The sequence below is a fragment of the Hipposideros armiger genome, unplaced genomic scaffold (assembly GCF_001890085.2).
Source record: "Hipposideros armiger isolate ML-2016 unplaced genomic scaffold, ASM189008v1 scaffold_190, whole genome shotgun sequence".
NCBI lineage: Eukaryota > Metazoa > Chordata > Mammalia > Chiroptera > Hipposideridae > Hipposideros > Hipposideros armiger.
This window is the reverse complement of record NW_017731540.1, coordinates 1,705,789-1,733,171: the sequence shown is the minus strand read 5'-3', so window position 1 is coordinate 1,733,171 and position 27,383 is coordinate 1,705,789. Positions and strand designations below refer to the sequence as shown.

The 27,383-nt window shown below is 36.2% G+C and overlaps 1 protein-coding gene across 1 annotated transcript in view; it reads left to right on the top strand.

The window, feature by feature from the left end:
- ADAM23 (ADAM metallopeptidase domain 23) overlaps positions 1-27,383 on the top strand; it is a 159,424-nt gene that overhangs the window by 78,813 nt on the left and 53,228 nt on the right. The window contains exons 5-11 of the mRNA XM_019652957.1: positions 8,644-8,726; positions 9,811-9,874; positions 13,420-13,492; positions 14,335-14,411; positions 16,318-16,383; positions 24,255-24,326; positions 26,451-26,614. Of these exons, the coding sequence (XP_019508502.1) occupies positions 8,644-8,726; positions 9,811-9,874; positions 13,420-13,492; positions 14,335-14,411; positions 16,318-16,383; positions 24,255-24,326; positions 26,451-26,614 (599 nt within the window). The remainder of the gene's footprint in view (positions 1-8,643; positions 8,727-9,810; positions 9,875-13,419; positions 13,493-14,334; positions 14,412-16,317; positions 16,384-24,254; positions 24,327-26,450; positions 26,615-27,383) is intronic.

Sequence of the window (27,383 nt, the reverse complement as noted above, 5' to 3'; positions counted from 1 at the left end):
GACTCCCCAACAGGACATGGGTCCATCTGGCCCCCTAAGAAATATTTACAACATTATTGATTGTATTCCTCGGTGTAGCAGGATTTCTTAACCTAACAATATTATAAACATTTTAGCATATATTAAATAAACTTCTATACTTTTATTTTTTAAAATACATAATATCCTCTCTTATTTATTTGCTATATTTGTTTAAAAATCCCATAGTAATACATATTTAGATTGTTTCCTATCTTTCACTATCCAAATAACTCTAAGGAAAGGCCTTCTAGATACATTTGAATACATCTTTAATAATTGCTTAAGGATTAATTCTGATAGTGGGAATTTCTGGGTCAAGAATTGGTCCATTTTTTTCTTAAGGCTTTTGGTACATATTGACAGTATTTCTTCCTGAAAGATTGTATAAATTCCCACTCCCACTACCATTACATACATATTTTTAAAAGCGCTTTTGAAAAACTTCACATTACCTTCCATGTTGTTGAAGAAAATCTTTGTATAGATTTCCAGAAAAGAAAGTTAACATGTAAGAATGGCTAGGTTAAATAAACCTGTTTGGTGTAACCTTTCTTCCAAAGATCTCAAACTATCCAGCGGTTCTCAACCTGTGGGTCGTGACCCCTTTGGGGGTTGAACGACCTTTTCACAGGGGTCGCTTAAGACCATCGGAAAACAAAAAGATATTTACATTACGATTCATAATAGTAGCAAAATTACAGTTATAGAGTAGCAACGAAAATAATTTTATGGTTGGGGGTCTCCACAACATGAGGAACTGTATTAAGAGGTCGCAGCATTAGGAAGGTTGAGAACCACTGATTTAGACAAAAGTACTTGCGTCTCTCTCTCTGTCTCTCTCTGTCTCTCTGTCTCTCTCTCTCTCTCTCTCACACACACACACACAGACACACACACTATTATTTATATGACTGGAGAGGAACAGAATCACTAATAGCCTATTTGTCTTTGAAGTTAAATATAAATGTGAACATTTAAAATATCCTGGGAATTAATTTCAAACAAAATGATGAATCCACACTTTGAAGTAGCTTGTCTAGGTTTTTCCCACTTCACCACCACCAACCTCCTACGTAGCTCATAATTCTAGCTAAGAAGAGGCTCATCATGTCTTAGTCTTTTACTTTTATTGGATGAAAGCAGGTTAAAAGGGCTTCTTCTCTTGTGATGCAAATGGAACCAGAGAGGTCAGCCTGTTAAGTAGGTGATATCGACTAGATGCCACATAATCAGTAAGCATGTATGGACGAACTTTTGTTCTGCACCCGACAGAGCAGTAGGTTTTGTTAGAGTTTCTAGCACCGTGCTTTGCACACAATGTATAATAAAAGAACTTTGTTGATCAACTTTGTTGATGAACCTATTAAAAATGTTAACTTTTATTATTTCAATTCTTATGAAAGTATTAGTCATCAATATGACCGTATAAAAGTGCTTCTCAAATTTAACATATTTCTATTAAACCCCTTTTAGGTGATTTAATTTTAAGCATTAACTTTAAGTGCTTATTAATACTTTGCTTTCTCTTCTGCTTATAAAAAGAACTACCACCTGGTCAGCAGTGTAAGACTGAACAGATAGATGCAGCGCTCCCATCCCAAGCCTACTTCCCTCTATGTTATCACTCTTTATCATTATTGGGTGGGGAAAGTGTCCTTTCCTAGCTCTTTTTTTCTCACCCTGGCTTCTTCCTGTTTCCTTGTTCACTCCTGCCCATGGATGGAAGAGCAACTTAACTGTTGGGAAAGAGTTGCTTATGTCTCCATACTCCTTCCCTCCTTTTCTTTCGTGAGATCCACCTCCCTGTAGGAAAGACATGTCCTCTCTTCTTTTCTATGCTCTAAGTTGTACACTGTCAGCCCTGTGTGTGCATCTGTGTGCATGCACATGTGTGTATGTGTGTGTGTGTGTGTGTGTGTGTGTGTGTGTGTGTGTGTGTGGTGGGGGGGGGTTGGTTGTCCCATGTTGTCTATGCCTGGGTTGGTAAGTCTGGCTAACTCTGGTATGCAGCATTAGCAGGACTATTGGATTCTCAGCTAATGCTCTCCTCCATATTGTTATCAAAAATGTAGGAGAGTGTGTGTGTGTGTGTGTGTGTGTGTGTGTATATATATATATATATATATATATATATATATATATATATTTATTTGTTTCAATCCTGTGTTACTCTTTCATTTGGTTTTAAACTTGGGTGGGTACCACTTCACACCCTATAGGATGGCTGTAGTAAAAAAGATGGACAATAACAAGTGCTGATGAGGATGTGGAGAACTGGAACCCTCATGCACTGCTGGTAGGAATGTAAAATGGCTGAGCTGCTTCAGAAAATAGTCTGGCAGTTCCTCAAAAACTTAAGCATAGTGTTACCTTATAGCCCAGCAATTCTACACCTACGTATATATCCAGGTAAATTAAAAACATATGTCCAAGCAGGACTGGCCGAGTGGCGTGTTGGTTAAGAGTTGGCTTGGGATGCCGGCTCTGAGCAGCAGGGCCCCAGTTCAGATCCCACATGAGGGCCAGTGATGCTGCGCCCTCTATAGCTAAGATGGTGAACAACAGCTCAACCTGGAGCTGGGCTGCTGTGAGTCGCCAGTGATGGCGTAGGCTGCAGCCCCTGCTACAGTGGGCTGCCATGAGCTACCATGAGTGGCTGGCAGCCAGCTTGAGTGGCCACATCTGGCATGAGCTGCCAAGAGCCACCGTCCAATGGCCGGCAAGTGACTGCCTCACCTGGGAAGAGCACAATGATAATACCAACATGGGCCAGGAAGCGACGTCCTCCACAACTAGACAGAAGAACAAAAGGACAGCAACTTGTCTGTTTTCCTTCCCCAATTCCCCAACACTGTTCTCCTCCCCCAATTCCCCAGTAAAATCTTTTAAAAACAAAACAAAACGTATGTCCAATCAAAAAAATTGTACATGATGTTTGTAACAGCATTATTTATAATAGCAGAAAATTAGAAACAACTCAAATGTCCATCAGTTGACAAATAAACAAAATGTGGTAAATTCCCCAAAGGAATATTATTCAGCCATAAAAAAAGAATACAGTACTGATTTATGCTGCACCGCAGATCATTCCTGTAGACTATACTAAGGGAAAGAAAGCAATCACAAAGACCACATGTTGTATGATTCCATTTATTTGAAATGTCTAGAATAGGCAAATCCGTAGAGACCGAAAGTAGGTTAGTGGTTGCCAGGGACTTGGTGCGGGGGCGGCGGGGGTGTGGAAAGGAGGAATGGGGAATGACTACTAGTGGGTACAAGATTTCCTTTTGAGGTGATGAAAATATTTTGGAATTAGAGAGTGGTGATGGTTACACAACTCTGTGAATATACTAAAAAAACACTAACTTGTACTCTTTAAAAGAGTGAATTGTATGGTTTGTCAATGTTATCTCAGGAAAAAACCCTTAGGTGGGGAATGGGTGTTTATTTACCCATCCTCTCAATGAACAAAAATCCTCTGCTCCTTTAAGATTGGTCTTGTCACTTAGGCTCATGAATAAGCCATTCTTATTCATTAATTAAACAGTATTGATTTCACTTACTGTGATCTAGTCACTGTTCTAGATGCTGGATGTACATCAGTGAACTAAATAGATAAAAAGCTCTGCCTTTTTTTTTTTTCCTTTATCACTGTAATCACATTGCCTTTCTACACTGTTGTTTGTGCTTTTCTTATCAAATCATCACCACGGCTCAGCTGAAGCTCCCTTCTTCCATGAAGACTCCTTAGCAGGGATTATTGTCAGAGGGAATGGGCCTCTATAGACATGGCTCCTGGCTGGGAAGGTTAAAAAAAAAAAAATTCCCATGAAATCAAGAGAGCAGACAGTACTGGCTCCTCACAAAGCTATTTTAAGTTTGAATAGTGTGATTTTGTAGGAATTATTAAAAATGTATCTAGCCTTGGTACAGCCGAACTGTTCTAATACTTGAACGTTTTCCCCCCATTGAGTTTCATGAAGGTAAATAATTAAACTGTGTTAGGGCCATAAGTTCTCTGATTCTCTGAAATATTTATTTTTCGTATTCTTATTCTATAATATTCAAATTCAGATATATGTGTCCAATTATAGACATCTTTTCTCTTTCGCTACCAGCCCACTGATATATTAAATAGATTGATACACACTGCTGGTTGATGACTTTGAGATATTTAAAGACAGTGAATATAGTGTTATATTTTATTATTATATTCAGAACCTGGAATATCAAAATAGACACCTTTGGGAGCTGAGGCCTATGCAGCTCTTTTTAAATGTTTATCCACACATTTAGGAATTGATTAAAAACACCAGTGCTTGGTCACCATGAATGCCCAAGTTTATGAGAGTTTTTTAAGCAATGAAGATAATAATTACATTTTACTGAAACAGATAAGATAATTAAACAGACACAAAGGTGGAGTGATTTTAAAATAGTTAAATTGAAACAATAGGTTGTATTTCCAATAGGTTCTATTTAAAGTGAGTAGAATCAAAACATTCCTGTCATTTGAGCAATAATACCAGGGAACCAAATCTGTTTTCCTCTCTAAGTTATCACTAGACCCACCAAGTTGTAATCCCAGCCACTCCTGATTAGGAAGTGTTTTAAAGGATGCACATGGCTTCAGTGTTTCATTATTTGTAGGAGTGGCCTGGTGCTTTCCAAAGGACTTGTTCGCTTGGCAACCTTGAGGAGCAAAGCTAATTATTTGAGCGTCATCTGGCTTGTGGAGTGTTCAGCTATGTGACAGTGGTAGGCTGAGAAAGTTGGGGGGCATACTTATTAGGATGTTTAAGTTCCTTTGACTATCCAATAATTTCCACTTACCAGAAGCTCCATTTTTGTTGAATTTAATGAACTTATTGACAGTTTCGAATAAAAAAATGCCCCTGAGGACGCATGTATACTTGTGGAATGGGCCCAGTGGGCCCTTTTTGGTTCTCTTGCCTGTGCTTAGTCACTGATCTGTGACCCACTCATATGTGGTGATCTCTAATTCACTGGCCAGCGCTCTTGAGCTGCCTCAGGCCTTACTGACTGGAGAAAGACTAATTTGAGAGCCTGAAGATGTGGGATTCAGATTGTCTTGCTGCTATCCTTGGCAGAGCCTTTTAGCACTCTGTGACTCTCTCCCTGTCTGTATGTGGAGATAGTAGTTAGTTACTGTGAGGTAGTGAGTGTTCAAGATGGCTGGATCCTTGTGTGGAAGGCACCCCCAGAGCTGACTGCCCAACATCAGGGTTAACGAAGCCTCTGGAAGTGGCCTCTTTGCACTGGCCCGCCACTGTTATGCTTGTTAGCCTAGATGGAATGACTCTTCTCAACTGGGACTTATTTAATATGAAATACATCAAGATGTTACTTTGCAGTGGTGTTTACAAAATGCTGCATTGACCTGGAGAGTGGCCAAATAGTGTTTTTTGGGTAACGCTTTCTTGAAATTTGGTATAAATTTAGTAAACAGAAACTCAGAAAACCCTCTAACACGAATACTAAATTAGAACCTGCCAAATTGCTTATAGTGCTTAATATAACTACATAATTAGATATTAAAGTTTTCTTATGATGATAAACATCAGGGATTGGATGCTACTTCAAGCCTCATTTAAGGTTCAGAAAATATGGTGATCCACATTCACATACACAGGGAACTTAAAACAGTTCCCTTCAGATAATATTCTACCTTAATGAAAACAAGTAGCAATGACTTATACTGAGAGAGCATTAGCCTTATTTTCCAATGCAAGTGAATGAAACAAAATCTAAGAAAGGACTTTGAAATATTTTCTGGAAAAAAAGGATATTTTTAGGAAAATCTGGAAAATATAGCTTTCTTAGAAAGGTCAAGTAAATATGACAGTGTTTGCTATGCACTTCTAATAATCACCTGGCTTGAGATAGCCTGTTGGTGTCATATAAAGTGCTAAATAATCAGTTTGATGGAATTTACAGTTACCTATGGTTGTTTTTAGAGTTGTGAAGAGTCTGAAATTTAATTGCAGAATATTGACCTGGATTCTCAGATTGCTGAGACATGAGATACTATTTGTCCTTATAATTACCAGAGTTGAATATGCAAATAGAAGTTGACATATTGTATACGAGTCAATATTTGTACACAAGGTTGCTTTTTGAGAACTGAGAAGCAAACCTTTATAAAACATTAACAAGTTTATAACACCAAATTCAGACAACGAACATTGAAAATATGTATTATAGTTACTGAGAGGAAACAAACTGAGTTGGTTGGGGAGTGGCCATTTGGTGTGTGGATGGGCACCTTGAGGCACTTGGAATAGTGTCTGAGGCTACTTAAGTACAGTATAATAAACAGTGATCAAAATGACTGTAAATCATCAATAAAAATCAAAGTATGTCCAGTGTAGTCTATTTAAGAACACAAATTGGAAGCTTCTGGTTAAACAGTGTCGATTTGATGCTTATCTTTCGTGCCTTCCAATAACCCACTCAAATAACAGTTAAGGAATTAAAAAAAAATGGTATAAACCCACAAGGACAAAGACAAGAGAAGAAAAGACAGCAGATGAGCGATGTCCATAGAATTAGAGGAGATAGAAAGCAGATGAGTGAGGAGTAACTGCCTTAGGTTGAAGCTTTTCCTGCTCTGTTTTGTTCCACTGGGGGAAACCCAGAAGAAGCAAGCCATCTCATGTGACTACCCAGAAAGGCCCAGGAATTGAAAGCTCATGAAAGCAGAAAGGTTGGTTGAAAGTCTACATGGAGGCTATTTAAACCCTTGATCTATTCCGTACCCCATAGAGCTAGGCAGCCATCCCTTCTGTACTCTGGTAGAAGAGCTCAGTGTCTAGAGACAAATGGAAAGATGGGAATTATCAGAGAAATAATAAAAGTTTCCCAGAACTGAAGTGCATGCATTTTCTTGACTAAAAGGTGTGACAGAGTACCCGATGCAATGAATAAACAAAGACCCACACCAATGCACGTCATGAGATTTCATGAAAATGAGGATGAATAAAAGTTCCTAAAGTGTTCGTGAAAGGGGAAAAATAGATTTGATAGAAAATATCAAACATTGGAATTACATCCAATTCTCAACAGCAACATTAGAAGTATAAGTCTGTGTACAATGTTATTGAAATGCCAAGGGAAAATAATTTCCAATGTATAATTCTCTATCCACCCAAATGATCACTCAAGTGTAAAGGCAGATAAGGACATTTTCATACATGCAAGTTCTCAACAAATTTAACTTCCATGAATACTTGTTCAAGAAAGTACCAGAGGATGTGTGCCTCCAGAAAAGGGGAAGGTGAGACCATGAATGGATAAGACGTGGTCTAGGATTTAATTTAGAAGGGAGGCTAAGAAAGTTCCCAGGGTGATGTTGCAGAGAAATCCTGGATGGCAGCAGTACAGAAGGCCTAGGGGGAGGTTGAAGGGAAACAATAAGGATGTCTCCAAGAGCAAAATGGATCTGATCCATTACCCGATGTGTTTGATCACGGGAGAAGAGGTGTAGATAATATTTCCAATAATGGGGCTATTAAATGCATGGAAAAATAAGCGAACAAGAAAGCAAAGCAAAAATTCTTAAAAAATAAAAAATGGAGCAGGAAATAAAATGTAAATGTAATCACAGTGGTATAGCTATGAACAATATTTGCATAGTTGATACAAATATTAAATATCAATTTAACCCAAAACTGGTGATGTGTATTGGAATTTGATTGGGGGCAAGAGAGGTTTTTAAGATTCTATATTAGGAAGAAATTTTCTAAAGTGAAATAGATCAGGACATAATAGTATAAATAAATATTCCATTCAGAAATATATTATTCAAAAATAAACAGCAGAAGAAGCAGCTAAAAGCGTTAAAAATGATTGCTGTGGAGGTGGGGAGAGAGGGAGAAAGATAACTGCTGTATGTTTTTTAAAAATAGGCCTTGTAGTTACTATTTGACTTTGAAAACTAAATCCACATATTATTTCTAATTTTTTGTTTTTTTAATATTTTAACCGAGACTTTCTTTTCTTTTTCTCTCTCTTTATTTTTTAAGAAATTTTATTGGGGAACAGTGTGTTTTTCCAGGACCCATCAGCTCCAAGTCAAGTAGTTGTTTCAATCTAGTTGTGGAGGGCGCAGCTCCTTAGCCCATGTGGTAATCGAACTGGCAACCTTGGTGTTATGAGCATGCACTCTAACCACCTGAGCTAACCCACCACCCCTCTAATTAAAAAAAACAAACACTAATTTTAAAAAGTAGAAATGCAAATAATGTTTTATGTAGTTTTCCATAAAAAATGATTATAAATAACAGTATTGGGGCCTCTCCTCAGTTAGGTAGAAGACCTTATTACATAACAATATCTGGTAAGTATCTACTCCCTTACATGCTTAAGAAAGATATGTAAGCTGCATCAGTGGCATTGGTGTCTTATTCCTGGTAAAGCCTTTTCTTGTTTATTTAAGTTCATATACACATACTTATGACAGGAATGTTGAGATTTCACATTAACCAGGAGGAGTTTCTAGGTCTGTCCTCACATATCTTTTTGCTTTATAGGAGCATCCAAAAGAGTGAATCATGATGCAAAAAGCATACTTTCTCAATCACACCTTCTTCTGCATTGTAGGGTGGAGAGCACTGTTACTATCACGGAAGCATCCGCGGTGTCAAGGACTCCAGGGCAGCTCTGTCGACCTGCAATGGACTTCAGTACGTGGCACGCTCATTGGGAGAATGAACTTGCTTTCACCCATTCACCCTTTCCACCGTTTCTTTTGCGGATATTTATTGTAGTGAGTTATTGGTGCCCTGTTAGGGACTGGATATGGAGTGATGAACAAGGACGGCAGAATCTCTGCTTGCTTAACACTTAGAGTTTGCAGGAGATTCAGAGATTAAAGAAATGATTACACAGAAACATATTGAATTTGCCTTTTTGGTAGGTACTGAGAAGGGGAAGGACCGGGACTTATAGGGTAACTGAACCAAGTCCAGGAAGATTTCCCAGAGGTGTATGCCAGAGGACATTTCAATCAGATTAGACCTGAAGATAAGTAGGAGTTAGCCAGGTGAGGGTGGGGTATAAAAGACAGGAACTCATGCATCGGCTTTGAGGCAGGCTCTAAAAAAAAAATCATTTCCAGGCATCTTTTAGACCTGAATGCAGAACACTTCATGTAAATATCTAGTTATGGCCATTTGAGGAAAAAAGTTCTTGAAGAAAACCTTATCTTTGCATGTAATAAAAAATCCCGTATCTCTGAACATTAAATGTGATTTTCAACACAGAGTCACACTGCCTAATCGAAATTCACCATTTGCAAGCATAAAGATACTTCTATTTGCCTCTTCAGAATCAGATGGTGTTAGATTATTCTTATACATAAATAACCTGTCATTTTCCTATAGGTATTGGATTTGCATAACAAGAAACTTGTACTAGTTGTGCATTATTCTGGGATAATACCTTGCGATACTGGAATTGCATGAATAGTTCTATCCCAGATTAATCTCCTAATCTGTCTATTTAATTTCAAAAATTAATTATATCAGGTATAATCTGTATGCTTTTGATGTACACTTTTTATACCTTGTGTAGCGTATATGCTGACTAGTACAGTGTGGAGACCAGAGTGGGATTCCATGCAGATAAGTGAATGAGATTTGGGCAGTATAAAGGTATTTATTTAGATATACTATTTAGTTTTAAAGACATAATATGAAGCTCACCTGTTATTTTTTGCTGTTTGCTGTATTTGTTAATATTCTCCTTGTGTGCTTTCTTGTGTTGTAGTGGTATGTTTGAAGATGATACGTTTGTGTATATGATAGAACCACTAGAGCTGATTCATGATGAGGTAAGTCTGACTGTGACATCAGTTTCCTGAAGGTGTTTTATTCTTTCAGCATCTTTGCCTTTGATCAATAAAGAGAACATAATGTAGATGTCAACGTGCATTTATGCATAGTACCTGTTTCAAACTTAGGATGATACTATGAGTCTTACATCTTAAGTCCTACAATCCAGGCCACACATCAGTAAGGGATGATATGAGGCAACACTCCTAGGTTTTCTGAAGCGAAGGACTGTTCTTTCCAGTCTATAGAGAGAGCAGAGAGGACATTTAGTTTTATACTGACAGCTTCTTTTTCTGTAATACTTAAGTTTCTTTAGAGATAGGGAAGAAAATATTGTTTAGAGTCATGCACAGGCCAGCAACCTAGGCAAGAAATCATGAGGGCATAATGCTAAGTGAAATAAATCAGGCAAAGAAATACTGTATGGTCTCTCCTATTTGTAGAATCTAAAATATCCTAAACTCACAGAAATAGAGAACAGATGAGCCGTTACCAGAGGCCAATGGGGGAAATGGATGAAGATGGTCAAAAGGTACAATCTTCCAGTTATGAGATAAATAAGTTCTGGGGAATGTAACATACAACCTGGTGACTATAGTTAACAATACTATATTGTATATTTGCAAGTTTCTAAGAAAGTAGATCTTCCACATTCCCATCATAAGAAAAACATTTTGTATCATGTGAGGTGATAGATGTTCACCAAACTTACTGTTTTACAATATATACATAAATCATGTTGTACACCTTAAACTTATACTGTATTATATGTCAATTATATCTTGATACACTCTAGTAGTGTTACTCATTAATAGGATGCAACCAAATTAAAAATTTTATGCATATTCATCAAATACTGTAATGAGGGCTTACTGCATGCTGGGGACTATTTTAGGTGCTGGGGATAAAGTGAACAAAACTGACATAGAGCCTGAGCCTAATGGAGCTTATAGTCTACAGGAGTAGACAGGAATAAGCAGAATGAATACGTAATTACATACGGTGTGTTAGGCATTGATACATGCTAAGGAGAAAAAAATGGAGCCAGCAAGGTGGAGTTAAACCTTCATATTAACTATCCAGGGAAGGGTACAATGAGACGGTAGTTTTGAATGAAGATCTTTAAGAAATTAGGGAGCTGGAAGAACATTCCAGAAGAGCAAATGCAAAGGCCGTGAGGCAGGACTGTTCCCAGTGTGTTGTGGGAACTTTGAGGAACCCAGTTAAGTTGGAGAGGAGTGGACAAGAGGGAGAGTAGTTTGAGATGAAGGCCCTGAGAGGTAATAGTAGGGAGGTCCTATCAGTGAAAAGAACTGCTAATGGGAAATAATACTTTGAGAGTGATGGCGTCAGAATATTGCAGTCGTTTCATGGGGAGCAGAAAACGTTTTTTTCTTTAGAGATTTCAAATGTAGATAATAACAGTTGAACAGACAAACATTTATTTTCTTTGTTGTGGCAATGTATTTATGGATATGGGATAAATTTCAAATTTGAGACAGAAAGTGATTAAATTTTAAATGGTTAGTGTTTGAATAATCTGGTGTCATTTTTCAAGTAGTGACTATAAAAATTACCAGATAACTAGACAACCCCATGTAGATAAAGACATTTTGATTAAGTAAATGTTTTCCCCCATACTCCAGTGGTAGGTAGATAACCTGCATACAGCAAAATTATTTGGCTCATTCAGCAAAAAATAGACTTTGATTTCTGGCATAGATTAATAGCCCCACTACCTAAAAAAAAAGCAACAAAATAAAGCAAAACCTAAAGAACAAAACAAAACAAAAAAATAAAATTATAACTCCCTAAACCTTAAGAGTTTTTAAATATGTAAAATGAGATAATTTTTCAATACATCTCTAGTAGGGCAATTTTGTAGAATTGATGAATTAATAAATGTATTTAACTTTATCTAATAAACTGCTGAAGAGATTTACAAATATAAACTGTTATTATTCTGATATTTAAAGCATTGGTTTTGCATTGTTATACCCGTAATCATATTCTTCAGGGGCTGATTGTCACATGCTTAACATCTTTTGTTTTTTGCCCTCTTTCTTCCTACCTACCTTTTGTTCATGTAATGATTTGTCCTCGTCTTCACCAGAGGTAGAGGGAAAGGAACAATGCTTGAAACTTTAAATTAGTCCGTTTTTAAAATTGTGTTGCTCATCTAGTTGTGAGTCTCACTACTCTAGGTATCTTTTCAACTATTACCAGAATTAAGAGTTTAGTGTACTTGAATTTAGATATTTTTCATATTTAGTTTATTATTATTGATTGCAGTATGTTTTACAGTAAGTCAAGTAATAAGGATGGGATTTTCTAATGAGAATTCATATTATCTCTAATAATAAGTGAATAGCAAAACTCTTAATTACTGTATTTTATGTACTCTATTAAGAATACTCTTTTTTAAGCTATTTTTTCTGATTATAAAACTAACATATTGTAGGAAATTTGGAAAAGCAAAATAAACAAAAACTTAACTAAGTAGTAATTATCCATCAGCCCATCCCCCAGAGATAACTTCTCTTCACTGTTCAGCATACATTCTTCCAGTTTTCCAATGATAATATTCTCATATATTTTAAAAATAAATTGGATCATTATTTTATAATATAATTTAAATTCAGTAATGTATCTCTCTGAGCCTCAATATTTTTCTTTGTAAAATGGGGATAAAATATGCACTGCATGGAGTTCTTGTGAGGATGAAATTGGGTAACGTGTTCATTATCAGTGCCTGGCACATACTATGCACTCAGTAATGGAAGCTAATAGTAATGGAAATAAGATATCTAAAAGTGTAATTTTTAAAAGGACATGAATGTTTTCAAGGTTATTGATAGAATTGCTAAATGTCTCTTTCAAACTATGCTACCAGTTTTCTCCTGCCAGCAGTGTATGAGAGTGCTTTTTGCCTTATAGCCATAAGTAACAATGGTTATAATTTTTAAAGCTTTTCCAGCTGGAAGGCAAAAATTTATATATGTGTTTTTTAAAAATTGCGTTTTAAAGGAATATTAAAGCATCGTCATTTTTTCATATATTCATTGACCATTTGTATTTCTTTCTTGTGAACTTCCTATTCATGACTTTGAAGAAAGCTAAGGCTTAAGAGTAGCTAATAAAACTATTGCTTTTATCTCTAAACTGGAGCAATTGGATGATGCTCTATTTTATTTAAAATTAAATTTTCAAGAAGTCATATACTTTTCATTTTTGATAGCTAAAACATTAGCATATAAATTTCCCTGTTTTAGGAAGGTTATTAGAGAAATGTCTCATACTATTATTCCATAGAGGCATAATCACATGTTGCTTTTTATTTTTAAATTTATATTTATTTATTTATTAATAGTTTCAGGTGTGCAAAACAATGTAATAGTTTGACATTTCACCCCTCACAAAGTGATAACCCTCCTTCCCTAATCTATTGCCCCTCTGACATTGTATATATCTATCACAATTCCATTGACTCTATTCCCTATGCTATACTCCATAACATCTTGCTTTTTAATTGCTTTTGTTTCAGAAAAGCACAGGTCGACCACATATAATCCACAAAACGTTGGCAGGACAATATTCTAAGCAGATGAAGAATCTCAGTAAGTTTGAATTCGAATGGCTATTCTGTATTCTGTAACAGAAGCCATGACTTGGTAGAACTCGGTAGACATGTGGGCTGGTTGGGAAGTAGAATTGGCTCAAGATCTGGAGTGAGCAGTGTGAATAGGCAGTGGAGTGAACTGCGGCTTTCATATAATGAGGCTTGGAGTGTTGTTTCTGTGTCTCATAGAAGGACCGAAATATGAGGCCCAGGAATAAAGCTGTGCTAGGAACCAGAGAGTGCGGCCAAATTGAACAGAGTGATTTACAGTGAGGTTCATCCTTAAATTTCCTTGGTACTGCTCTTTAGCCAACTTGTATTGTCTCTCTTATGCTGTGGTCCTGAGGCATCTTAAGCATGTTGATTTGCAAAAGCTTCTTTTGGATTGTTGTGGTATGTGATGTTACTAATTCTGTATATTAATACCAAAAGTCTTTAATAATTTATGCAAAGGCTATGGCACACATTATTTTTTAATTCTAAAATGAATTCAGCATAGTAGAATTCTCTTTAGACGTTCAGATATTGAGGGTCAGGTGTTAGTACATCAAATATGCTTATCCTAATGAATCTTGAACAGCTTATTCTACTTTTGACGATGTTTGGAAGAAAATTATGTTTAAATTATGTATTATAACTTACTAATTATAAATTGAATTACATTCGTTACTGTGAGAATGTGAAATGTGTAATGATCAGCATACGTTTTCACCTTAATTTTGATTTTGAGATGAAGTATGCTATCAGTGTTGCTATGCCTTCATATAATATTTAGAAAAGCATATTCCCATTGGAATGCAGTCAAGCCTAGGTTTTTGTATTCCGTTTTCTTCTGCACAGGTATGGAAAGCAGCGAGCAGTGGCCCTTTCTGTCTGAATTACGGTGGTTGAGAAGGCGAAGGAAGAGAGCAGTGAATGTGAGTGTGGTATTGAGCCACAGGTGGAGCCATTGCACTCCGTGGAATTGCTGTCTGTCATCACACAGTATCTAAGTGTACCTAAAACAGTTTAGATTTGGGCAACTTCCTCTTATAAGTAAAAGAAAAGCAAACCCAGCCCCCTGTAGTTTGAGTCTTATAAGCATATTGCTTTTTATTCAGTTTTCCCTATTAGTGATGTAAACTGATTACTAGGTTTTATGAACCCTAATGTCATATGAAGAATATATTATTTTAGCTCTGTTTTCAAATGAAAATTGCAGTTCATTTTTTTTCTATTGAAAGTATAGCAGGTTTTTAAAAATATGGCTTATATAACGTATAAAACATTTCTGTTAACAAAATAAGTAGGGGGAGGAGTTGGGTTTCGAAATGTTGGCTAATCACACTTATTTTTATTTCTTTAAAATTAAATACTCTGTTATACCAAACTTTGAAGCTGGATGTGTCTTTCTGAACAGAATTGGATCTATTTGACCATTAATATCATGACAGTTACTGAATAAGAATCATGTAATTATATAATCAGCATCTGTCGCATAGCTCCATGTATTGATAAATGTATAGGGGCTTTGTAACTGAAATTATGTTCCTAGTCCTTTTCAAAATATATTAGAAAGCTGTAATGATGGGGACTGTCTAGTAATTATATGGTGAATGCTATATAATGGAGAATTAATTCCACAGCTTATAGATTACATGGTAATTTACTAGATAACTTAATGAGTAATTAATTATACTGGAAATTGCACATTTTAAATAGTGTTTTGCTGAATGTATATTTTGTGAAAAAATTAGACCTCCAGGCATCAAAAACTTATAGTTTAAATCATTGTCTTTTTATGAGCTTGTATTATGGTGATTATGGAAAAAAAATATATATAGTTTCAAAAAATATATACAAATTTTAAGAGATGTTATCTTAAAATGGGTATATACTTTTTGGGCATCCTCTGTATATATAATTTTTTTTACTTAGAAATTTCTTTTTGCTTACTCTTGAAGACATGGTTGGTAATAATAAGTTTTATATAGGCTAATGACATTTCACTATAGTGCACCCCTATCACATATAAACTGATCAATGACCTTGTACTTTTCTAACTATGAAAAAGAAACAAAAGCCCAAAGATCACTAAAATACTTAGCCTTTGCTCTTCAAGGATTATCTAGTAATAATCAAAATTTGTAAGAATTTAGAATATTGTAATTGTTAATGTTTGTTCCTTTGAAAAATTGTGTGTTGCAGAATTAGTTCATTATTATTAGAATTTCACTCCATTGAGTGAAGGTTTCTATTTGACTTCAACGGTATCTTTTCCAGATGTACTGTGCTATTCTTATTAAGTAAGTTTTACGTAGGTTTTCCTTGAAGTTTTAAATAGATGTGAATATTTTTATCACATTTTAATGCCACAGAAATTGACATTATATCTTAGCAGAATTATACTGTACATTTTTCTCTAGAATATATATATATATATATATATTTTTTTTTTTTTTGTAGAGGGTAGTGTCACTGGCCCTCATATGTGGGATCCGAACTGGGGGCCTCTGGCATCCCAAGCCAGCTCTTAACCATCGCACCACTTGGCCGGCCCTCTAGAATATTTTTACATATAAAAATTATATAAAAACAACATGGGCTGTTCTTTATTTTGTTGAGCACTTTAATGACAGTTAAATATAGTTCTTTTCTGAATACCTGAATGTTTACTCATGCTTTATTGTCACTTTTTTCTATTTACCTGACCAAGTTTCTTCAAGGGTGTTTATAAAGTAGGCAGCAAAGAGTTTTTCTGAAATTCAAAGTCAATCTACAACTTAACAGTCAGCATTAGAGATGGTGCTGTCATCTCTGACCACATATTTTTATTTTCCACAGCCATCTCGTGGTGTGTTTGAAGAAATGAAATACTTGGAACTTATGATTGTTAATGATCACAAAACGGTAAGAATATAGAATTAATGGGTTTTGGACATGACAGCTTACTTGAGAAAGAATACATTTCACTTCATATTCAATTATTATTTGTTATTTATTAAAGCCAAGATACTTAGATGCTTTATTTTTTTTGGAAATGGTATTTGACATCATTTATTTCATGGTGTTTTGTAACACTGGGTTTTATAGAAATATCACAACTCTAAACTTTCCCTTCCTTTAATAATGATGGTAATTAATGGATTTAGCTATTTGTGTGGCATCTTTCACTTGTCTTCATTTAAAATTTTTATTCCCTACTTTTCTTCATCTATGTATTTCATCACTGCTTTCTAATTTTATTTCATTTCATATCTTTGCTCTGCTAACATGTTAATTTTTCTTACTAATTATTATGATTTGTGGCAGATATAACTATAGGAGATAAACATATAATAAAGATATGCTCAAAGAGACTATCTTTAACTGATAATTTAAATATTGGAAACATGAATAATCTTGTGTTACTTCTGTTAAAGCGAGATGCGAGTCAATGTTATTTCAGTACCACTTAAAAGATTTATGAGTTATTGCCTTCCATTGGCCGCTCTTGAAGATAAAGTAGAAACTTTCTTAATCATACTCTACTTAACTATTTCCCTTATAAAATATCTTGGCTGAAGCCTAGACCATTCTAAAAAAGGCTTGGTCAGTAGGCTATTTGCTAGTATTACCAATACTTATGGTAGTCTGGTAAATGTTTAACACCTGGCTTTCTGAAAAAAAGCCTGAATTAAAATGTTTGCTGATAGCCATGGTATAAATACTCCCATCATGGCTGATTTCAAGCTAACAAAGTGAAGGCGTTTAATGAGGAGCTGGGAAAAGATGCATCTGGTTGGCTCTTGTGAACTGGCTGGGAGCTGGCACTAGCACTCCACTGCCACACTCCCCAAGCTGTTTAGGCCAGTTGAGATTTTTGTTGTAATTATATAATTTAATTTAAAAAATTGCATAAACTAAGACAAAGAGTAGTTGTTTTTATAAAAACGAAGTTACATTTCTGGAAAGACTTTTTAAAGATGAGAATCTTTTAAGAAATACTTATAAGGTGTGAGTGAAAAACTTCTAAAAGATTGCAACAGAAATTCAGATTGCTTTGCAAATATCTTTAAGTCCTTGTTTTCCTTTAAGGAATAAAAATTAGATTAGGAAGCTATAGGATAAGGTTGTGTTTGATACAAAAATGACGAAGTGAAATTCTAATTAGCAGACCTTACTCAGAAAAGGCCTTGAATCATCCATTTTGGGGAATGATGATTTAATTTATATTGAAACATTTATTTGAGTCTCTATTTTAACTGATGTCATCCATTCATTACCAAACACCAGGTCAATTATGTTGAATATAAAGTTATTCAGTAGAATACCTCTTAAGTTTTTATACATATTTATTTTCTATATCAGTAGCTTTTAAATACAGCGCTTGAGATATGTTAGTAAGAAGCAGAATTATCAGAATTACAATTTAGGAGAGGCTTTCCCTGGTAGGAAGAGAAACCAAAGGTCTAGGCAGACATTTTAGATAATGAAGGCTAAAATATGTGTTTCTGAAGGACATTAATTTGCTTGAAAGCCCAAGATAATTTTTTCATCTGAATTATTTTTGGGACATTGAGATTATTTTCAGCTACTTCTCAGTCCTTAGCATTGTGGTATGTTGTGGAATATGCCTATAGAAGCCTAAGCTTTTCCCAATATCCATTATGCAAATACTTTTAAAGTGATGGAAATAAAAATTAAGATATATATAATGCCCTTAAATTCACAAAGTGTATTCACATATAGCTGGTAATTGATTAGAACAATTCTCCAACCCATGACTTATAATTCCAAATTTCTTGTTCCTTCATACTCTTATTTGGAAGGGCCTGAAGGTATCAGTCAGTGAGCAGATCTCAGTAACTGTTCAATAGGAAACTTGATCATTTTTTTATATGTTATGTATTTTAAATTTATTTTTAATCCTTTTAAATGGAAAGCATTTAAGTAATCTTGTCTTTATCTTATGAATAATATAGTGGCACCCTCTTTTAAAATATTATTTTCATACATGGAAAATTTCTACATGTTATACCATATATTCTGTGATAAAGTTACCTTATTTAGGCTACCAAATGTTTTAATGGTAAATCTTGGTAATTTATTATTATTATTATTATTATTATTATTATTAAAGTGAATGAGAACTAAGCATGATATGTTCATCTATGTTTGAAACTAGAAAAAAGAACCGTACTTTTCACTGATAAATTTTGAGAGAATACATGTTAAGAAATGGAAAAAAAGAAAAAGGAAAAGAAAAAGAAAGCTTTCATTATTGAGTAGTAATAATGGTTAAAGTAGAAGTTACCTAAGAAGATGTCTACTATTAAAAGAAATATTACATCTATGGTAATAGAACTAAATATATTCCTTTTGCTTTAAGACCAGGTTATATCCTAGTCCATAGTAATCCCAAATAAGTATGTCATTTTATAAGAGTGTTTTTTCCTTTTGAGAGTTGAGAAAAGTTCTTTTTAAAAGTGTGCTTTATGTGAGATGAAGATAGTTTCAAAATTTGATTGGCACAAAGAAGTAAATCAGAACATGAATAAAGTACTTAAATTCACATGTTGAAAGTAAAGTTGAACTAGAATAATTAACATCTGTTTTTTAATATCTGGAGATTTGCTATTGGATTTTAGAATAATCATCCCACTGAGAATACTTACTTATCTTACAGTCTTTGTGCTAGATGAGGCAGTACAGTTATTTTGATAATAATATCCCTTGAATTGAAAATCAGTCTCTGATTTTAATTTTTTTCAGAAAACAAATTTATTAAGGATTGTATTTGTTTAGGAAGGAAACACAAATTTGGCACTTTAAATGTAAATTATTTTTAGTGACCAGAATATGTGAAAATAAGTTTGATCATAAATGGAGATTGCACATTTTTCTTTGTATGCAAAATTCTCACTCATGTAGGAAATAGAAATAATTCCCTACATTTACATTGAAGATTACCTCTTTATTTTTTTTTAAAGATTTTTATTGGGGAATTGAGGGGATGGGAACAGTGCTGGGGAATTGGGGGAAGGGAAAGAGACAATTTGCTGTCGTTTTGTTCTTCAATCTAGTTGTGGAGGACGTTGCTTCACTGGCCCAAGTTGGCACCATCATTGCGCCCTTCCCGGGTGAGGCAGATCAGTCGCCGGCTTCTGGATGGCCGCTCACTGCAGCTGCTGGCTGCTCACGCTGGCTGCTGGCTACACACGGTAGCCCATGGCAACCCACTGCAGCAGGGGCTGCAGCCTATGCCGTCGCCGGCAACTCACGGCAGCCCAGCTCCAGGTTGAGCTGTTGTTCAGCATGTTAGCTGTGGAGGGCAGTGTCACTGGCCCTCATATATGGGATCCGAACTGGGGCCCTCTGGCATCCCAAGCCAGTTCTTAACCATCGCGTCACTCGGCCAGCCCAGAAGATTACCTCTTTAATTCAGAGTAATTTAATATTAGCTTACTGAAAAAATGCAGATACCTTACTTTGAACAAGCAGCATATTAGGGCTTTCAATTAGACAAAAAAAAAAAAATCCCTTAATTTTTTAGAAAGTATCTTAGTAGCTGGCTGATGGAACCTAAATTGTGAGCTAGTTATTGTCTTGATAACGTTATGCAAACATTCCTTTGATCCACTTAAGCTAACTAAAATATTTAAAACTTCATCTAATAGAAAAATGGTTGAAATACTTTAAGTACATGAAATACTTTAAGTACAAATGTTTTGCTTAAATTTTTGCTATATCCTTACGTGTAACTCAGCAAGTTCAAATGTAATAACACAAGTATTTTTCAGTTTAAACCTCATTTGGTTTTCCTTATTTAAAAAAACATTATGTTTTATACATAGGTACCTAAGGAGTTATGAATTCTCATTAATTTTCATGATTCATTAGGAATCTACATAAACTATTTTATAAGAATTGTGAACCAAAGAAGTTTATATCCTGTCTCCACCCAGAGTAGGCACTGAATTCTGGCTGTGTGATCTTGGAGAACTTTATTTGTCCTCCCTGAGGCTCACTTTCCACATTTGTAAAATGGGGATAATAAAACCCACCTCACTGAGTTGTGAGGAGCAAACACTTATTGTAAGAGAAACACTTACTGCAGATCCTAGTAAATGCTCAGTTAAACGGAGCTTCAGGTGAACAAGTCTAGTGGCCACTGTCCTTATCTTACTTGCTCTCTCGGCAGCACTGGACACAGTTGATGACTCTCTCCTATTTGAAACGTTTTCTTTTTTTAGATTTTATTGGGGAATTGGGGAAGGGGACCAGCCAAGTTGTTGAACTTCAATCTTCGTTGTGGAGGGCGCCAGTCGCCATCTGGCTTTCCTTTTGCAGCCTCTAAGCTCTAAGGTGCTGTGTTCAATCTTAGTTACAGGTGGGCGTAGCCACCATCCAATGCGGGAGTCGAACCAGCAGCCTTGTTGTTAAGAGTGCACGCTCTATCCACTGAGCCATCTGGGCAGCAGCTCAGCTCAAGGTGCTGACTTCAGTCTTAGTTGCCGGGGGAGGGGGGAGATGCATAGCCCACAATCAAACAGGCAATCTTGTTGTTACACCAGCTGAGCCATCCTGCCACCTGTTGGCAGCTCAGCAACAGCTCAGCTCAGGCGCAGTGTCACTGGCCCATGTGGGAATCGAACCGGCAGCCCTGTTGCTCAGAGCTCACGCTCTTAAACCAACTCTTAACCAACTGAGCCACTCGGCCGGCCCGAACAGTTTCTTCATTTCTCCGCTTCTATGACACAACAGCTTCCCCACCTCACTGGCTATTTCTTCCTAGTCTTTTACACCCAGCCTCTAGAATTATGGGAGTGTCCCACAGCTTGGTTTGGGGTTCTCTTTTCTTTCTATAACCCTCTCCACCCCCAAAGTGGCCACTTTCACTCTCAAGTCTTCAAATAATGTTGTGACTTTAAATTCATCATTTTCTACTTTATACCTCTAACCTTCTGAGTTCCATATTTATATATTCACCTGCCTACTTGACATCCGTACTTCAATATTGAATAGGTTATCTCACACTTACCATTTCTAAGCAGAACTCTTGGTTCCTGGGTCCAAACTTCTCTTAGTCTTTCTAATTATTTCCAGTGGCACCACCATCCCCCGCAGCTATTCAGGTTCAAAACCTAGGAGCCATCTTTTATTCTTGTCTTTGCTCACCTTCTGCAGCCTACACAGATGCCCAGCTTTTGTTATCTTTTACCTGGATTATTGCAGTAGCTTCCCAACAGGTTTCTCTGTTTCCATTCTTGAACCTCTTTAATTCACTCGCCTCACAGCAAGCAGAGTGATCTTTCTAAAAAGAAAATCAGAGACTTGGAAATTATAAATATGAAATAAATGAAAAACTTACCACATTTTGATAGATTTTTAGAACTCATTTTTTTTTAAAGATTTTTATTGGGGAATTGGGGGGATGGGAACAGTGCTGGGGAATTGGGGGAAGGGGAACAGACAAGTTGCTGTCGTTTTTTTTCTTCAATCTAGTTGTGGAGGACGTTGCTTCACTGGCCCAAGCTGGCACCATCATTGCGCTGTTCCCAGGCGAGGCAGATCAGTCGCCGGCTTCTGGACGGCCGCTCACTGCGGCTGCTGGCCGCTCACGCTGGCTGCTGGCTACATACGGTAGCCCATGGCAACCCACTGCCACAGGGGCTGCAGCCTACGCCGTCGCCGGCGACTCATGGCAGCCCAGCTCCAGGTTGAGCTGTTGTTCAGCATCTTAGCTGTGGAGGGCAGTGTCACTGGCCCTCATATGTGGGATCCGAACCGGGGCCCTCTGGCGTCCCAAGCCAGTTCTTAACCATTGCGCCACTCAGCTGGCCCACTAGAACTCATTTTTAAAACTTGTGTATTTTCCATGATCATTATACTATAAAGAGAAGTATCCAAAAAAGACAAAGTAATTTTCAGAAACAAAATAAAATTCATGTTTTCCTTTCTTTTTGTGATGTGTGCTTTTTAGTGTCAAGACTTCTGTTTTTTACATGTATAATTCAATGGCATTTAGTACCTGTACCAAGTGGTAAATCATTACATCTGTCTAGTTCCAAAACATTTTCACCACCTCAAAGAGGCAATGTTGAGACTTTTGTTTTTACTTTTAAAGATATCTATCAAGTTTTTCAGCTTCAGCAATTTGCTAGGCAACTCAGAATGCGGAGCTATTTATAGCATCTTTATGCTTATTAAAAAAAACCTGTTAAAATGTCTCACTGTGTCATCACATAGTGGAAGGGGCTAGGAATCTCTAGAGCCTCTCTCTCTCTCTCTTTTTTTTTTTTGTAATTAAAGTTTATTGGGTTGACAGTTGTTAGTAAAGTTACATAGGTTTCAGGTGTGCAATTCTGTAATATATCATCTATATATCACATTGTGTGTTCACCAGCCAGAGTCAGTTCTCCTTCTGTCACAATATATTTGATCCTGTTTGCCCTCATCAACCACCCCACTTCCTCTCTAGAACCTCTTTTATTAGTCATTAATACCATTGATGAGGGCTCTACCCTCATGACCTAAGCACCTCCCAAAGGTTCCACCTCCTAATATCATAATTTTGGCAGTTAGGATTTCAACATATGAATTTTGGGGGACACACTATAGCAGATAGCATAAATATAAATAGTTATAAATTAATGAATGTTACTAAAACACAATACGGTTTATTGTACTGAAAACCCACAATAAATGAGCAATGAATTAGTATTGTTCATAGTAGCATTCATGTTTTTAGTAGCATTCATTAAGTTTAAAGACTTATGGTGGTGCAAATCTGATTTGGTAGTTTGGGAATGTTTTTCTTTTTTCTCAGGAGAGGGCATGATCCCCCCTGTGGTAGACTTTTTTGTTTTCAAATGTTCTCTCAAAGCCGTATTATGCAAAGTACTCCTTGCTAAAACTGTAGCACTTCAGATGTTGCTATGTAATTATTTGATAAAAAATTATACAGCGTTCAGATGTTGCTATTTAATTATTTTATGAAAGTTATTCTATTAATTTACTTTTCTTTATTTTCTTAAATATTCATAAATAACCATAAACAATCAAATGCTATCAGCACACGTCATTTTTACTTTTTGTCTCTTCTTTGTTCTAACTTTGAGCAGTCAAAAGTGAAAGGCTTCGTTGGGAGGAGGCATTCTTCTGAAAGAGTATACTAAAATGTACAACAAATGGATTCCATATCATGGACTGTACATAAGTGCTACCAAAGAAATGTTCTTGATCTGTGTATGACCTTGAGTTTAAAGCGAGGAGGGTGTCCAGTTGGCACTGTATTTCTTTTTTTTTTTTTTTTTTTTTATTTAGCTGAGCCATCCTGCCACCTGTTGGCAGCTCAGCAGCAGCTCAGCTTGGGCCGGGAATAAAACCAGCAACCCTGTTGCTCAGAGCCCGCACTCTTGAACGAGCTCTTAACCAACAGAGCCACTCAGCTGGCCCAACAGGGACTACATTTCTTCAGCTAAGGCTGGAAAAGATTATTTAATTGAAAACGAAAGGATTGCATTTGTAGACATTAAGAATGAAATAGCAGCTTACTTCTTAGGTGTAAAGGGTCTCACACAGATTTCCACAGGCCCTCTCCATTACCCAGAACATTATGGGTGTTTCTGCCTAACACAGAAATAAAAGAAGGACAAGATCATATCCAACATGGCAGAAATTATATTCTGTATTTTTAATCCCCATTTCTACTATGAGGTTTCTGCTTTTACAGAATTTTGAAATTTACCATTAAATTATAAATTGGCAGTGACTGGTATATCTTTTTTCTTCCTCAGTACAAGAAGTATCGCTCTTCTCATGCACACACCAACAACTTCGCAAAGTCTGTGGTCAACCTTGTGGATTCTGTAAGTATCCCAGTTTTCACGAACCTGTTTTCCCAAAATGGAGCAGTTTATATCTCCGTGTGCTTACTTGATACTTTAATTCTTTCTTGGGCAAAACTAAAAATGCCATCCTTAAAATCATCTGGCTAAGAAATTATGGAGTGGTCTGCTTTACAAAGAGTAGTATAAGAGTTTCAGGGGACTGTTGTTATTCTTGGAATTCCAAAGATGCATTCGAGTTGCTTTTAAGTGATGTCTAGACCTCACTGTCACTAGGGCCTATGGAGAACAAAAATGCTGGATAAAATTAGCCTTAAGAACAGTGTAAATTAAAGTTGGCAAATGAGATTTTGTTAATAATAATCAGTTGAGCTTATTGTCTTAAATATATGGCAGAAGAACTAATGGATTGAGGTGGATTATGTTTGAAAGATATAGGAAATACAAAAATTAAACAAAACAAAACAAAAACAACCCAAATTTATCTTCTTAGTGTTCCCCTTAGAGGAATCCTTCGGACTTTATTTCTAGATGACAGGATTATGTGTAATTCCCAAATAAAATTATTTTGAGACAGTAAAGTACATATTTCCTTACAAAGACTTCTGACACTACAAATCTTTCATACTGATAATTTTTCTTCTTGATTTGTAAATGAGAGAGAATGATGGTTAAAATTTTCTTCCTTTTTCCTCCTTTAGTTAGGAACGACAAAGATGTGAATACTATTCATTATGCGCCAATAAATAATAGTTCAGTTCGATTAGACATAAATATAGCACACTGCTTTGTGTATTTTAATGTAAAGTACTGTTTTGTTCAGATGAATATATTTTTATCTGATATTTAGTGTATGATCCCTCTTAACTGGGGGGAGGGGGGAACTTTTTATAAATTGCCAAATATCTAAATGATACTTATTTTCTCCAAAGAACTGTCTTCTTCTCTGTCTTTTAAACAGTCCTCAAACCTCCAGTCATATAAATACTCATAACATAACGCCCAGTAGGCACAGCTAAGCAGAAGTATAATATGGATGGATGGGTCTAGAATAGCATATGGAATTAGGATTGAAATTCTGAAAACCAATTTATACCTGGTTTATTGATTTTCTTTAATTTCAGCTCTTATCCGTCTTCTCAGAGAAAAATTATGTGAATATAGAAATGAAAATATTAAACACCTTTCCCGCTGCCAAAGCTGTTCACTTGGCAGCATCTCTGTGTTATTCATTTTAACATGATTGAACAGAACCGCATCTTACAAAGTGTGATTTTTATTTTGGGTTACCGTACAAGGTTCTGAAGCTGACCAGCTAATTTTTAAAAGACTACATTTAACTCCCTCCTTGTAAAATCATTATCACTTCAGGCTGATTTAGGCATGCTGGTAGTCCCTTTCTTCAGTATGTTCAAAGGTCAGCCATTATTTTCTTAATTAGTTTGAAAATAGGACAGAATGGCAACATTCATGGAAATTGCTTAATTGTGTGAATTATTTAGCTGCTGAGCCCAAAGTAAAGAGAACAGGAAGGTACAATTTAAATGTTGTGAGTGATACCACCCTGTGTTGAGGGTGGCAAAGGTGATATAAATCTGCCCTTCCCTCTTCTGGCCTCAAAGCCTTGATTTTCTCCCACCGTTATTTTACTTTTCATATAACACGGCTTCCAAGGGCAAGCTAGCCATGGTGTTGGTGCTTGTCCAAGGATTTAGTGACCCATTCCGATCACGCAGGAATCGTTGGTTGTACTGCAGCACTCAGAGCAGGTATAATCGGGCTCCAAACTGTTACTTCCTCTGAGGTTTGGAGGGTTTCTTTACTGAACCCTATTTTACATTTATGTCCAGACTTTAAAATCTTGACATCCCTATTTATCTATCCCCTAGTGAGATGCCTGGTCACTAAATGTGCTGATTTGAGATTGACATAATCTTGTAGGAGAGGCCGAATTGCATGATTGTTCTTTCTTAATTTTTGCTCTTGGAAAAGAGAAAGGAAAAGAAGATTCTTTATGATGAGCTAATTATGACCTCGTGTTCTCCTCTCACCTCCCCTCCTGTCCTTCCACTGACTCTGAATCACTGATTGTGCATGTTTGACCCAGTGTTTTCCTCCTACACCTGTCCTGTTGTATACCCTCAGATTTACAAGGAGCAGCTCAATACCAGGGTTGTTCTGGTAGCTGTAGAGACCTGGACTGAGAAGGATCATATTGACATCACCACCAACCCTGTGCAGATGCTCCATGAATTCTCCAAATACCGGCAGCGCATCAAGCAGCATGCTGATGCTGTGCACCTCATCTCGTATGTACCCGAAGTCGTCGCTTTGACATTTATCTTTATCCCTGTATTGGATCAGTTAAGTTATATTCAATATATTGGTTTTGAAGAAGATTGATGTTGATTCCTCTCTGTTATATACGAAGCACGGAGGTAGGTTGTCTGGTGCTGGGATGGTGGTTCCACGGTCATTAGATCTACATTCAGAGCACATCCTTAATCTCACACCTTCCATCCACAAGGTCAACTCATGATTCAAGATGGCTGCTGGTGCTCCAGCCTTCTTTCAGGCAACAGGAATGGTGGTCTTGGAGGCCTGCAAAAGGGCACCCCTTCCAGCTGAGTTAGCTTTTTTAAAGCAGATTCCCTGAAAGCTTGCACATATCAGTTTCACTAACAAATCATTTGCTAAATCTTAGTCACATGGCCATGCTGAGCTGCAAGGGAGGCTAGGAAATATAGTATTTTGAGGTGAATTTTTAAATAAAATTGAAGTTCTATCACTAAGGAAAAGGAGTGATATATATACTATATAAAATATATACATAAAATATTTTATTATGTTTTATATATATATATGTTTTGCTATAACAGTTTTGAGATATATATCTATATATCTATATCTATATCTATATCTATATCTGTATATGTACTTTTTTTTTTTTGTATAATAGATGCTCCGTTTCCTACTTATAGCAGAACTGTTTTCAGACAGTTCTTTAAGGTTCTGTGCTGGAATCAAACCACCTAAAGTTTCCTTCCTTTCCTCTCGCCTTTCCTCTTTACTTTCTTT